The 12201-nt window shown below is 40.9% G+C and overlaps 1 protein-coding gene across 1 annotated transcript; it reads left to right on the top strand.

Annotated features, from left to right (window-relative positions):
- Nucleotides 1-7380: 7380 nt before the first annotated feature.
- LOC126163455 (ejaculatory bulb-specific protein 3-like) lies at nucleotides 7381-8342 on the top strand. The gene has a single exon (XM_049920178.1). It carries the CDS (start codon nucleotides 7453-7455, stop codon nucleotides 7834-7836), a length of 384 nt encoding a protein of 127 aa, XP_049776135.1. The 5' UTR covers nucleotides 7381-7452; the 3' UTR covers nucleotides 7837-8342.
- The last annotated feature ends 3859 nt before the right edge of the window (nucleotides 8343-12201 follow it).

The following is a 12201-nucleotide window of genomic DNA, read 5'->3' as shown; positions in this document are numbered from 1 at the left end:
CTCTATTGCGAAATTACACGCCGCACAGCTACAGAGGTGCACGGTGGGTAAGTCGCGGCCCCAGCTGCCAATATGTCAACTCCACGATATCGCGTGGAAACAGCCCGCCAGGTTGTTTTTCTCGAAGCTCCACGCAGACATCATACTGTAATTCCAGTGGGTGTGAACAGCACCGGTAAGCTCATGTCGTAGTAAACATGGCTGCACTCGCATGCTCTATTGCGAAATTACACGCCGCACAGCTACAGAGGTGCACGGTGGGTAAGTCGCGGCCCCTGCTGCCAATATGTCAACTCCACGATATCGCGTGGAAACAGCCTGCCAGGTTGTTTTTCTCGAAGCTCCACGCAGACATCATACTGTAATTCCAGTGGGTGTGAACAGCACCGGTAAGCTCATGTCGTAGTAAACATGGCTGCACTCGCATGCTCTATTGCGAAATTACACGCCGCACAGCTACAGAGATGCACGGTGGGTAAGTCGCGGCCCCGGCTGCCAATATGTCAACTCCACGATATCGCGTGGAAACAGCCCGCCAGGTTGTTTTTCTCGAAGCTCCACGCAGACATCATACTGTAATTCCAGTGGGTGTGAACAGCACCGGTAAGCTCATGTCGTAGTAAACATGGCTGCACTCGCATGCTCTATTGCGAAATTACACGCCGCACAGCTACAGAGGTGCACGGTGGGTAAGTCGCGGCCCCAGCTGCCAATATGTCAACTCCACGATATCGCGTGGAAACAGCCCGCCAGGTTGTTTTTCTCGAAGCTCCACGCAGACATCATACTGTAATTCCAGTGGGTGTGAACAGCACCGGTAAGCTCATGTCGTAGTAAACATGGCTGCACTCGCATGCTCTATTGCGAAATTACACGCCGCACAGCTACAGAGGTGCACGGTGGGTAAGTCGCGGCCCCAGCTGCCAATATGTCAACTCCACGATATCGCGTGGAAACAGCCCGCCAGGTTGTTTTTCTCGAAGCTCCACACAGACATCATACTGTAATTCCAGTGGGTGTGAACAGCACCGGTAAGCTCATGTCGTAGTAAACATGGCTGCACTCGCATTCTCTATTGCGAAATTACACGCCGCACAGCTACAGAGGTGCACGGTGGGTAAGTCGCGGCCCCTGCTGCCAATATGTCAACTCCACGATATCGCGTGGAAACAGCCCGCCAGGTTGTTTTTCTCGAAGCTCCACGCAGACATCATACTGTAATTCCAGTGGGTGTGAACAGCACCGGTAAGCTCATGTCGTAGTAAACATGGTTGCACTCGCATGCTCTATTGCGAAATTACACTCCGCAACAGACTCCATCATTTTACTGGAACTGAAGCCGCCACTTGACTACTCTGAGGCGAGGGCACACCCCGTGCTCTACACCGGCTGCTTCTGCTGCCCATCGGACGGAGTTGCCTTACCCTTAATGGAGAGCACCGGCCGTTCGTCACTGGTTGACATCCAACAGCCACCCCTGCAGGTTTGTTGAACCTGTTTCTCAGCCACTCCCAAGCTCAGAGTATCGCAGTATCCTCTCACTATTGTCGTCAGCGCCATCCCACTCATGGCTCACTATGTATTTCTTGGACATCGTCATTGTCAGCAGATTACTAGAATCATAGGGGACTGACGATTCAGTCAGTAATCAAGTGCTGTGGACACACGCCCTGTGACTCTAAGTTCTGCATCTTAGTCGATAAGCAAACTGGTGTCATTGCTATCTGTGCCGATCACTTGTCCTGCTTGGCACCCAGCGGCAACAAGCAGAAAACAACCTACATCTATTAGTGTTGTACTCAATTTTTTAAAGGTTGAATAACATGAACACGGTTTTCGTTCTACTGATTCTTGTTTATTTCAAACTAGTTTCCGACTTTATGTCACATCTTAAGGAATCATCTGACCTGGGGCTGAAAGGGACTATAGTTCTTAAATAACCAAACATTATATACAATCCACTTGCATAGAGTAACCAAACATTATATACAATCCACTTGTATAGAGTAACCAAACATTATATACAATCCACTTGCATAGAGTACTGTGCATAAGACTTGTTTCTTATCGTTTAAATAACAATTTACGCAATGGAAACAGTTAAGCACAATAAGTAATTAAACTGCACAGTACCGCAGGTTAAATGGTTTTAATGCTAAATTTTATAAGGTCTTGACATTGGCTGCTAAACTAAACCCTTTTCATTTATGTTCTGCAAAAACATGTTAGTCAACATTGTAAACTAAACTTTAGGCCATGGACAATACTATAAACAGAAACATAATGTTACAATATGACTGGTTATATGGTTATTATGCAATAGTTTGTGCGGTTGTCATATACGTTTGTGGCTCTGTATACTTGTTTCAGATTTACTATTCCTCTGAATAGCCTATAATATTTTTGCGTAAGTGAATGTTGATGTTTCATGTGTTCCATGCAGTTTCAACCATCACCTCAATAACTTAAGTTAAAAGAGAAAACAAAATGGCTCCTTCTATTCATATTGTGGAGATGGCTGCACCATGCCGATTTGGCTCCTCTAGTGGAGTGCTACTGTATAATGGCGTGAGGACTTCAGTGTGTACCCGAGAACATAACAAAAAAATTAGTTTATGCTATTTTTTCGCGTGATGGATCAAAAAATTATGACTGCTACTCATAAGACTTCACCATACATATATTTTACTTGTCGTCAACGTTAAGTTATATCCATTGGGAAAGGAACTGCCTTCCTACTGAAATTAAACCAATAAGCTTCCAGTATCTGCGTTGAGCTGCAGATGGAAAACTGTAATTAGTTTAGATGCTCAAGTAAACGACTGTAATTCTTAAGAGGATGGCACCTCAGGCACGATTAACGACTGTTTGTGAGCGTCATATAAACGGATGCCGGACACATGTTACAGTGCACGTAAACCTGGAAGAACTGCTTTTCTTTGACGCACCAGATGACACAGGGAAAACCTTTCGCATTACAGTCTTCTTGGCGGAACCAAGAAATCAGAGCAAAGCAGTTGCGTCAACAGTGGTAGCAACTAAATATTACTGCAGTACATGTGCACTCTGTGTTGCAGATTCGCAGGTTACGAATTACGGTATGAAATTTTTGTGTGCTCTGAGAAAGTTAAATATGAGGTTTTTTACTGCAATTTCACTAAGATACAGCACAATGCAATGGAAGCGCTGATCCAGACCTACTCTTACACCTTAAAGCACAGGCTGCTGGTTTCCCAGATAGGGAGGCGAGTTACGAGGGGTGATCAGTAAGTAAATGCGACACATGTTTTCCTCGTCCAATTTAGTTGAAGAAGTACGAAATTTGCTGCAGGCCATCTTTGTATATCGCTGCTTCAGCCCCTATAGTTTCATGAATTTCTGATAGGTGACATCGCTATACGTCGCCGTCAAGATGGCAGCGTTAACTGTGTTACGTTCCACACATGTTTATTTTTGACATGTTCATTCAAATAAACACAAACTTGTATTAGAATGTTGATCTCATATTGATTGTTAACTTGATGCAATACTAACTGAAGACTGCTCAGAATGTTTAAGCAAAGCATTCACAGGCAGTATCAGATGTGGGCTAAATGCTGAGCAAAGAAATCACTAAAATCGGCAAGAAAAATCTGAAAGTTCAGCAACCACTTATAAGTCCTTAAACAGCAACAAATTTAATGAGGATGGAGACTATTCAGTTACTGAGAAGCGGGCTGTGACTTATTTTATCTATATTCAGAGGTCCAAAATATTCAACGTGCCGAACTGGTGGACACCGAAGTATTTCTGACGTAGTACACTTAAGTTCAAAGCACTGTGTGGTCGCAGAATATGTAGGAAACAACTTACCAACACAACCACACACTGGCGAAGGGACTCGAGCTCTGACTTGCTTACCCGTTTAAAATCTTGGTTACATGTACGCTATGTTAGTCAGCAACCGTGAAATTAGATATATTATAGCCCTAGCATTTACACAGCTTTAAACATACACATAAACTACTCTTGATTAAAATTGTGATATCGTCTTAAAGTATTCTCTCTACCATCTTCTTCTTCTATTTCCTACACCGCATCAGGGGCTGGAGCTAAAGCCAAAGTTTTAATTTTAGTTTCAGTTTACACTACAAATAAACCGAAATAAAGCTCAGTACATTCATAAAAGGCGGGAGAACGAAACAAAAAGGAATTTTTTTGACTTAAAATAAGTTTTCAGCAGGTAATTGTAAGGCATACACGAGAACTGTATACACAAAATTAGACAGTTCTATTATTTTCCAGTTGATGATTGTATACGCGCTGGACTGGTATCGGTCGTAAAGTCCAAGATTCATAAGGATAAGGTGCATGGAAAACAAAACTGAGGATGTTTTAGAAGTCTATGAGTTTGACTTTAGGAAAGGAAAAGACACCATAGAGGCAGATCTGACATTGCAGTTGATAATAGAAGCAAGACCGGAAAAAGAAAAAAAAAAAAAGACACCTTCATACAATTTGTCCCCTGGGAAAAGTGCTCAAGGGTGTCAGACGGCGGTGTACGAAATTCTCTGTAAAAAGGGGGTTGTTCTTGTTGTTGTTGTTGTGGTCTTCAGTCGTGAGACTGGTTTGATGCAGCTCTCCATGCTGCAAAAAGGGGGTAAGCTATAAGAAAATATGGGTAATGTGCAGTACGTACAAGAACCAAGGGGGAACAATAAGACTGGAAGTCAACGAACGAAGTTCACGGATTAACAGTTGTGCATCACAGGGACTGTTCAACCTGGACATCGAAGAAACATTCATGGTGAAAGAATATCAATGATACGATCCAGTGATGACATCTGTGTCCTCAATGAAAGTGAAGAAAAATTGTAGGATGCGTTGAATGGAATGAACAGATTAATGAGTATAGAATATCAATTGACAGTAAAACAGTGAAAGACGAAAGTTATGAGAAGTAGCAGAAAAGAGAACAGCGCCAAACTTGAAGTCTGAATTGGGAATCACAAAGTAATCGAAGTTAGGCGGCAATGGTTTCCACGATGGTCTGAGCAAGGAAGACATAAAACGCGAACTAACAACGACAAAAAAGGCGTTCCTGGTCAAGAGAAATCTGTTAGTGTCTCTCATAGGCCTTAATTTCAGGAAGACATTTCTGAGGATGTACGTTCGGTGCACAGCATTGCAGTGAGACATGCCCTATGGAAAAACCAGAAGAGAATCGAATAATGTGAGTTGTGCGTCTACAGAAGAATGTTGAAAATTAAGAGGACTGGTAAGATAAAGTGTGAGGAGGTTCTTCGCAGAATCGGTGAGGTTAAGGAACATGTGGAAAACACTGACTAGAAGAAGGTACAGAGTTCCGAGAGCGGTTTCTGTAGTACTAGAGGTAGATGTGGAGGGTAAAAACTGTAGAGGAAGAGAGAGGTTGGAATTCATCCAGCAAATTATTGAGGATGTAGTTTGCAGTTGCTACTCTGTGATGGAAAGGTTGGTCAGAAGAAAAATTCGTCACGGGCCACGTCAAACCATTCACAATTCCGATGACTCAAAAAAAAAAGGTACATATGCTTTTCTTCCCTTAATTTAACCGACGACTATGACTTCAGGCTACCTTGCCAATGGCAGCGCAAATAAGAAGAGTAAACATTAAAAAGACCTAATCAATAAGCTCAATTCTCCTGCATTGTATGGGTTCAACGCATTCAATAGACTGCTTAAAAGTCAATGAAGCATACGAAGAAAGTGATACCGCCGAATAAATTTATCAAACAGTAGCTGCACTTCACGGTGTAAGATAAATAAGATAAAGTAACATAAGAAGAGGGGCTTGAGAGGGAGTCATTTAAGACGAGGGTGCGGCCAAAATGTACTCGAAGATTTTGCCGTACTGACATACATCCATGAGTAAAATATAAAATACAGCCTGGTGATTGGATTGTCGTGCGCCCTACTCAGAAAAGAAGAAATGATATAAACATGGGCTCTAGAATGTGTTCCTGAGCTATGAAACCGTGTGCATTAGGTGAGTTGTGTTTCACAGCAGCAAAGGTGGACAAGTGCTCATAACTCTCAGAGTAAGCACCTTAGAGCCCATGTTTACTGGAGAGTTTTTTCTTTCGCTTCACATTGAGGAATGCAAGGAGCTTTCAGTAAAATAGTTATGTTTTACTGTATCGAAGATGAAGTGCTGTTACCTCTTAAGGTATGCACTTCAGAGACCATATTTACATGACTTTTTTGCTTCGAATTATCTTTGTTGTGATAGTCCTGAATATTTACCATTTTGTGGGACACCCCTTAGAAAAATCATATAAATGTGATGGAGACTCTATGTCATGCACTCCTTTTGGGAATAATTAGGGTGATTTGTGTAGCTTTCTAAGTGTATATCATTTGTAGTATAATATATTTGTCTTCAAATGATAAGTGCGATATTTATGCATTATAGAGTTGTTACAAAACTTTGTCAGATACATATGTATGACTGCTACACAAAAGTATTAGGTTTTGGTATACAGTTCCCTATACGCGCTTGTACCCCAAGTTAGCATGTTAAGTTTCCTGGCATAGAGTAAATTTCAGGCATGTTTTATAACTGAGTGAGTTATTACACAAGCATTAAGTCTGTTGTATGGAGTGGGTTCCTAATTAGTTAAGCTGCATAGTAACTCTAGAGATACAAGGCTCCTCATAGGAGAGTGATAGGCAGACGATAACTACGCAGAAGATGTCAATGTCATTGATTCGCGAATATCAAACCATGTTCATCTATAAGTAACATAAGAGTATCACATAGACAAGACGCAATTAAACAGAGAAGATAGTGAGATACTGTTGATATTGGCGGTGAACTGCTGACATACGTCGTTTCTGTTTAACAGGTAAGACATGGCGACTTCAACACAGTTCATTTCTCATAAAAATTTCGTCTGGCTATCTACGTTGCAGTAAGAACAGTACTGAAGTTAGAGGAAACAGTTTTTGCTGCTTTAAGTTACCAGTGAGCTCGCTACATTGCATATGATCGTAACAGGATAATTACTGCAAAATGAAAGTGACTGAAGCAGAAAATTATTTTTAAACACTAACGTTCGTCTCTAATGCTTCGTGGACACCACGAAATGCTGCATTCAGAACTGGAATTTAGGTTCTTCTGAACACGGCTGTAAGGCCAATTATCTCCGTGACACAGGTGAGTGCGGAGGAGATGGAAGATTACGATATCTGTTCATCAGTGGGAATGCTACGTTACGGCACCTCAACTTCTCCCCCTCTGACGTGACGCACGAAAATTACGGGAGTGGCCCTGCTAACCCGGCCAGCAGGCGATTCGTGTCCGGAAACTGAGGTGTCTACACCCGCCTCTGGCTGCCTTTATAACATAGCAGACATCTTTAGGCTGGCACTCGACTCCTGCAGTCCAGTTGGGTTCTTCTTACCCAGGTCCTCTGACAGCTACCGGCAGACATGTGGAAAGTCTTCACTCCTCTGCTCATTCTGGTGGTCGCCACTGCGGTACCACTGACTTCCGCCGACGAAGGGAAGTACTCCACCAAGTACGACAATGTAGACCTGGACGAGATCCTCAACAACGACCGGCTCTTCAACAATTACATGGACTGCCTGCTGGACGATGGTGACGAACGATGCACCCCAGAGGGTAAGGATCTGAAGGTTTTCATTCCGGACGCCTTGCAGACCGACTGTGCCAAATGCAATGATAAGCAGAAAGCCAGAGTCGATAAAGTCATCAAGTTCATAAGAGACAACAAGAAGGACGCGTTGGAGAAGCTGAAGGCCAAGTACGACCCCGACGGCACCTATTTCGAGCACTACGAGCGCCATCTGTAGGAACATGCATAAGCAAGTAGCACCATAGAGAGCAACAGACACGTAATCGGACACCTTGTATTCAGTCTGCCAAGTCTCTCCAGGAGAAGTCACAAATCGTTGACAAGTAAGCAATAACTACCATTGATCATATGATGTTACTTAATGACCTTACAAATGTGGTTACAATTTCCGTATGATACTTGTAGCTGCTGTTGTCAATTTACTACATTACGTACGCCGCTAAGAGTTCCATCAGCGTCTGAAAGTCAAGATATCGGAATATCAACTTTTAAAAATTTAATTGCTCTTAAATGTAGTTATATTATTCAAAATGGAAGTTTTTGCTGTTTTCATTTCACTGACTGGAAATTCTAAGGAGTGCTTTTTTATCTTAGAATAACAAACCACCTATCGCTAGAGGATGTATTTGCCGTAAAACATCTAACTTTTATTGTGTATCAGATATTCATTTCACATATTCTGTTATATATTGTGCTAAAGTGAACTATTGACTGTAATGCACTCTTCGAAATAAAGTTAATGTCTGTAATTATTACCTGTTTTTTTCTTAATAATATGCCACGTAGTAATGCTGAAGGTACAGAATGGGTACGTTAGAGTTGTTCAATCTGTATATTGTAAAAGCTGCGATTTGATTGCATCTTTGCTAACAGATGTGGTTAATGCCCAGTCAGCCTTACTACTTTGAGTCGATATAGAGGTGTGGATCACATATGAAGCGTATTTGCTAGCATATTCATTAGCAATATAATTAAATGAGTTATAAATGGTTAATGTTAATTAAAATATAAGTACTAACAAGCAACTCTATATGATAAAAATGTGGGCAACAACCGATGGGTTAATCTTAGACAACATGTTTATTCAAATAAAATTAGATAAATTTGTATTTGAATGCAGGCCTCACATTGATTGTTGACTTGACGACATAGCAACTGAAGATTTCATAGAATGCTTAAGCTGAGCAAAAAAAATCACTAAAATCTGCCACGGAATTTCAAAGTTCAACAACTGCACTTAAGCCTTTAAACAGTAACAGATTTCGTGAGGATAGGGACTATTCAGTTGTTGAGAATCGGGCTGTGACTAAGTTCACCAATATTCAGAGTTACAAAACATTCAATGAACCGAATTGGTGGACATCGAAATATATCTGACATTGCACACGTAAGTTCAAAGGGCTGTGAGGTCACAAAATACGTTGAAAACACCTTACCTATACAACTGTACACTGGCAAAGGACCTCCAGGTGTGGCGTATTTGCCTGTTTAAAATCTTGGTCACATAATCACTACGTTAGTCAACTGTCGTGAGATTAGAGACACTATAGCCCTAGTGTTTACACAACTTTAAACATATGCATCAAATACACTTGCATGAAGAGTTTGACAGAGCACTGATAGACAGCAAAGGAACTGGAAGACCAGTTGAACGGAATGGACAGTGTCTAGAAAGGAGGATATAAGACGAACATCAACAAAAGCAAAACGAGGATAATGGAATGTAGGCTAATTAAATCGGGTGATGATGAGGGAATTAGATTAGGAAATGAGACACTTAAAGTAGTGAATTAGTTTTTCTATTTGGGGAGCAAAATAACTGATGATGGTCGAAGTAGAGAGGATATAAAATGTAGACTGGCAATGCCAAGGAAAGCGTTTCTGCAGAAGAGAAATTTGTTAACATCGAGTACAGATTTAAGTGTCAGGAAGTCATTTCTGAAAGTATTTGTATGGAGTGTAGCCATGCATGGAAGTGAAACATGGACGATTAATAGTATAAACAAGAAGAGAATAGAGGCTTTCGAAATGTGGACTACAGAAGAATGCTGAAGATTATATGGGTAGATCACGTCACTAATGAGAAGGTATTGAATACAACTGGGGAGAGGAGAAATCTGTAGCACAACTTGACTAGAAGAAGGGATCGGTTGATAGGACATGTTCTGAGGCACAAAGGGATCACCAATTTAGTATTGGAGGGCAGCGTGGAGGGTAAATATCGTAGAGGGAGACCAAGAGATGAATACATAGGCAGACTCAGAAGGATGTAAGTTGCAGCAGGTACTGGGAGATGAAGAAGCTTGCACAGAATAGAGTAGCATGGAGAGCTGCATCAAACCAGTTTCTGGCCTGAAGACCACAACAACAACAACAACAACTCTTGATTAAATTTATGATTTTGTCTTACAGTAGTTCTCTGTACAATCTACTTTTTCTATTTTCTTCTCCATATTAAGAGCGGAGTTAATGCCATTCAACGCACCATCTTTAGACACATTGGTGCTGCTCTCCTAGATAGCCAAACGACAATATTACACGTATATAGTTACCAAAATATCATTGATTAGACATCTGGATCGATGAGTTAATAGGATGGGTTTCTCATGCTGGTCATAATCATCTATGTACTTATGTAGAATTATGGGTTAGGCACCTCTTTTCGTATTATTCACTAAATAATTTATAACTGTTTGCGTATATATCTAAAATTAATACAGACTTCATCATTCCACAGCATTCTATGAAATCTTCAGTTGCTATGTCGTCAAGTCAACAATCAATGTGAGGCCTGCATTCAAATACAAATTTATCTAATTTTATTTGAATAAACATGTTGTCTAAGATTAACCCATCGGTTGTTGCCCACATTTTTATCATATAGAGTTGCTTGTTAGTACTTATATTTTAATTAACATTAACCATTTATAACTCATTTAATTATATTGCTAATGAATATGCTAGCAAATACGCTTCATATGTGATCCAACAAGCGTTTCATGTCAGAGTGTGATAAGCATACGCTGAACTGCAGCATACTAGTTATGGATTCTATAAACACTTTTGATTTCAAACGGTAATAACTTTGTTAATAACAATGTTATAAATATGATAATAATATTTGTGAATTCATCTTACAAGCGGACTGCGCCTACTTGTCAACAATGATTACGTTGTAGTTCATGGTATATGCAGGACTTGACCAGGGATGAAAGTAACAAAGCGGGAGCTCGAGATGGCTAAGTGTAAGAAATAGCATGTTTGGATGTTGTCGGACATGGTATGGTTCATTTATGATACTGTAGATTCTAGGCGGCGGTTGGCGCAGCGGAAAGAGTACAGAAAGATAACCTGAGGGTCGTTGGTCAAATCCCTACGTGGAAGCTCCTGTTTTAATTTTAGTTTGTACGTTACATTACACTTAAATTGAAATAATGCTCAATACATTTTATTTATTAATACTTCCATAAAAGGAACGAGAAGGCAAAGGGAAATTTGCGACTGCAAATAAATCTGCAGGAAGGAATTCTAAGGCGTACACGAGAACTTTATACACAAAATAAGTTACTTCTATAATTTACAGGTGACGATTTTATAGTTGCTGGGGTGGTATTGGTCGTAAAAACTTGTAATCCGAAATTTTCTCGGCACCTTGCACACGTAGTAAACGTTACAATTTTACAATTACATGGTTGTTTTAACCTTTATATCGTAAAACTTTTTCGTCTGTAGAAACTTCTTTCTCTTCATTCGGTTTGGCAGGAAACCACGCCTAACGTTTCATCTAGCCAAGTGTTGGGTACGATAGCTGGTGATGTACAACGGAATGTCTTTTGACACACTCTTCTTGGCATGTTTAATTTCTTCTGTGTACGAGATGTGAACAGTTTTGGAACTCTTTGAAAAAATTCTATACTTCGTAATAAAAATAGTCATCGCAAGGTTGCGCTAGCGGAATAAATTAGGGAGGAATCACTTTGTTACTGCACGAGGACAGTCTTTCGACTAGAAAAATCTTTATCTATAGCTTTGGATTTATTCCTCATCGCCACGAGTGAGTCGACACAATGAGTATGTTCTCCTGCATGCAGGTCTTCATCACATCAGTGAATTTTTTTAAGACTGTTGTAAGTTTATAAAGAAATGACGCACTTGTTTGGGTCATTCCCCGGCTTCTGAGTCCTCGTTCCAAAATTACACTCTACCTATGCTTTTCACGTCTTTTATGAAAATACTAATAAGCACAATATTTTGAGCATTATTCCGGTTTATCTGCAAAGTAAATAAGCCAGAATGACATTTTCACTCCGCAGTGGAGTGCGCGACGATATGAAACTTCCTTGCAGATTAAAACTGTGTGCCGGATCGAGACTCGAACTCGGGACCTATGCCTTTCTTCCAGGAGTGCTAGTTCTGCAAGGTTCGCAGGAGAGCTTCTGTGAAGTTTGGAAAGTAGGAGACGAGGTACTGACTGAAGTAAAACTGTGAGGACGGTGCGTGAGTCGTGCTTGGGTAGCTCAGATGGTAGAGCACTAGCCCGCGAAAGGCATAGGTCCCGAGTTCGAGTCTCGGGCCGGCACAC

Source organism: Schistocerca cancellata, chromosome 1, assembly GCF_023864275.1.
Source record: "Schistocerca cancellata isolate TAMUIC-IGC-003103 chromosome 1, iqSchCanc2.1, whole genome shotgun sequence".
NCBI classification, from domain to species: domain Eukaryota; kingdom Metazoa; phylum Arthropoda; class Insecta; order Orthoptera; family Acrididae; genus Schistocerca; species Schistocerca cancellata.
The sequence above is the reverse complement of the archived record's forward strand: the minus strand, read 5'-3'. Positions and strand labels throughout refer to the sequence as shown.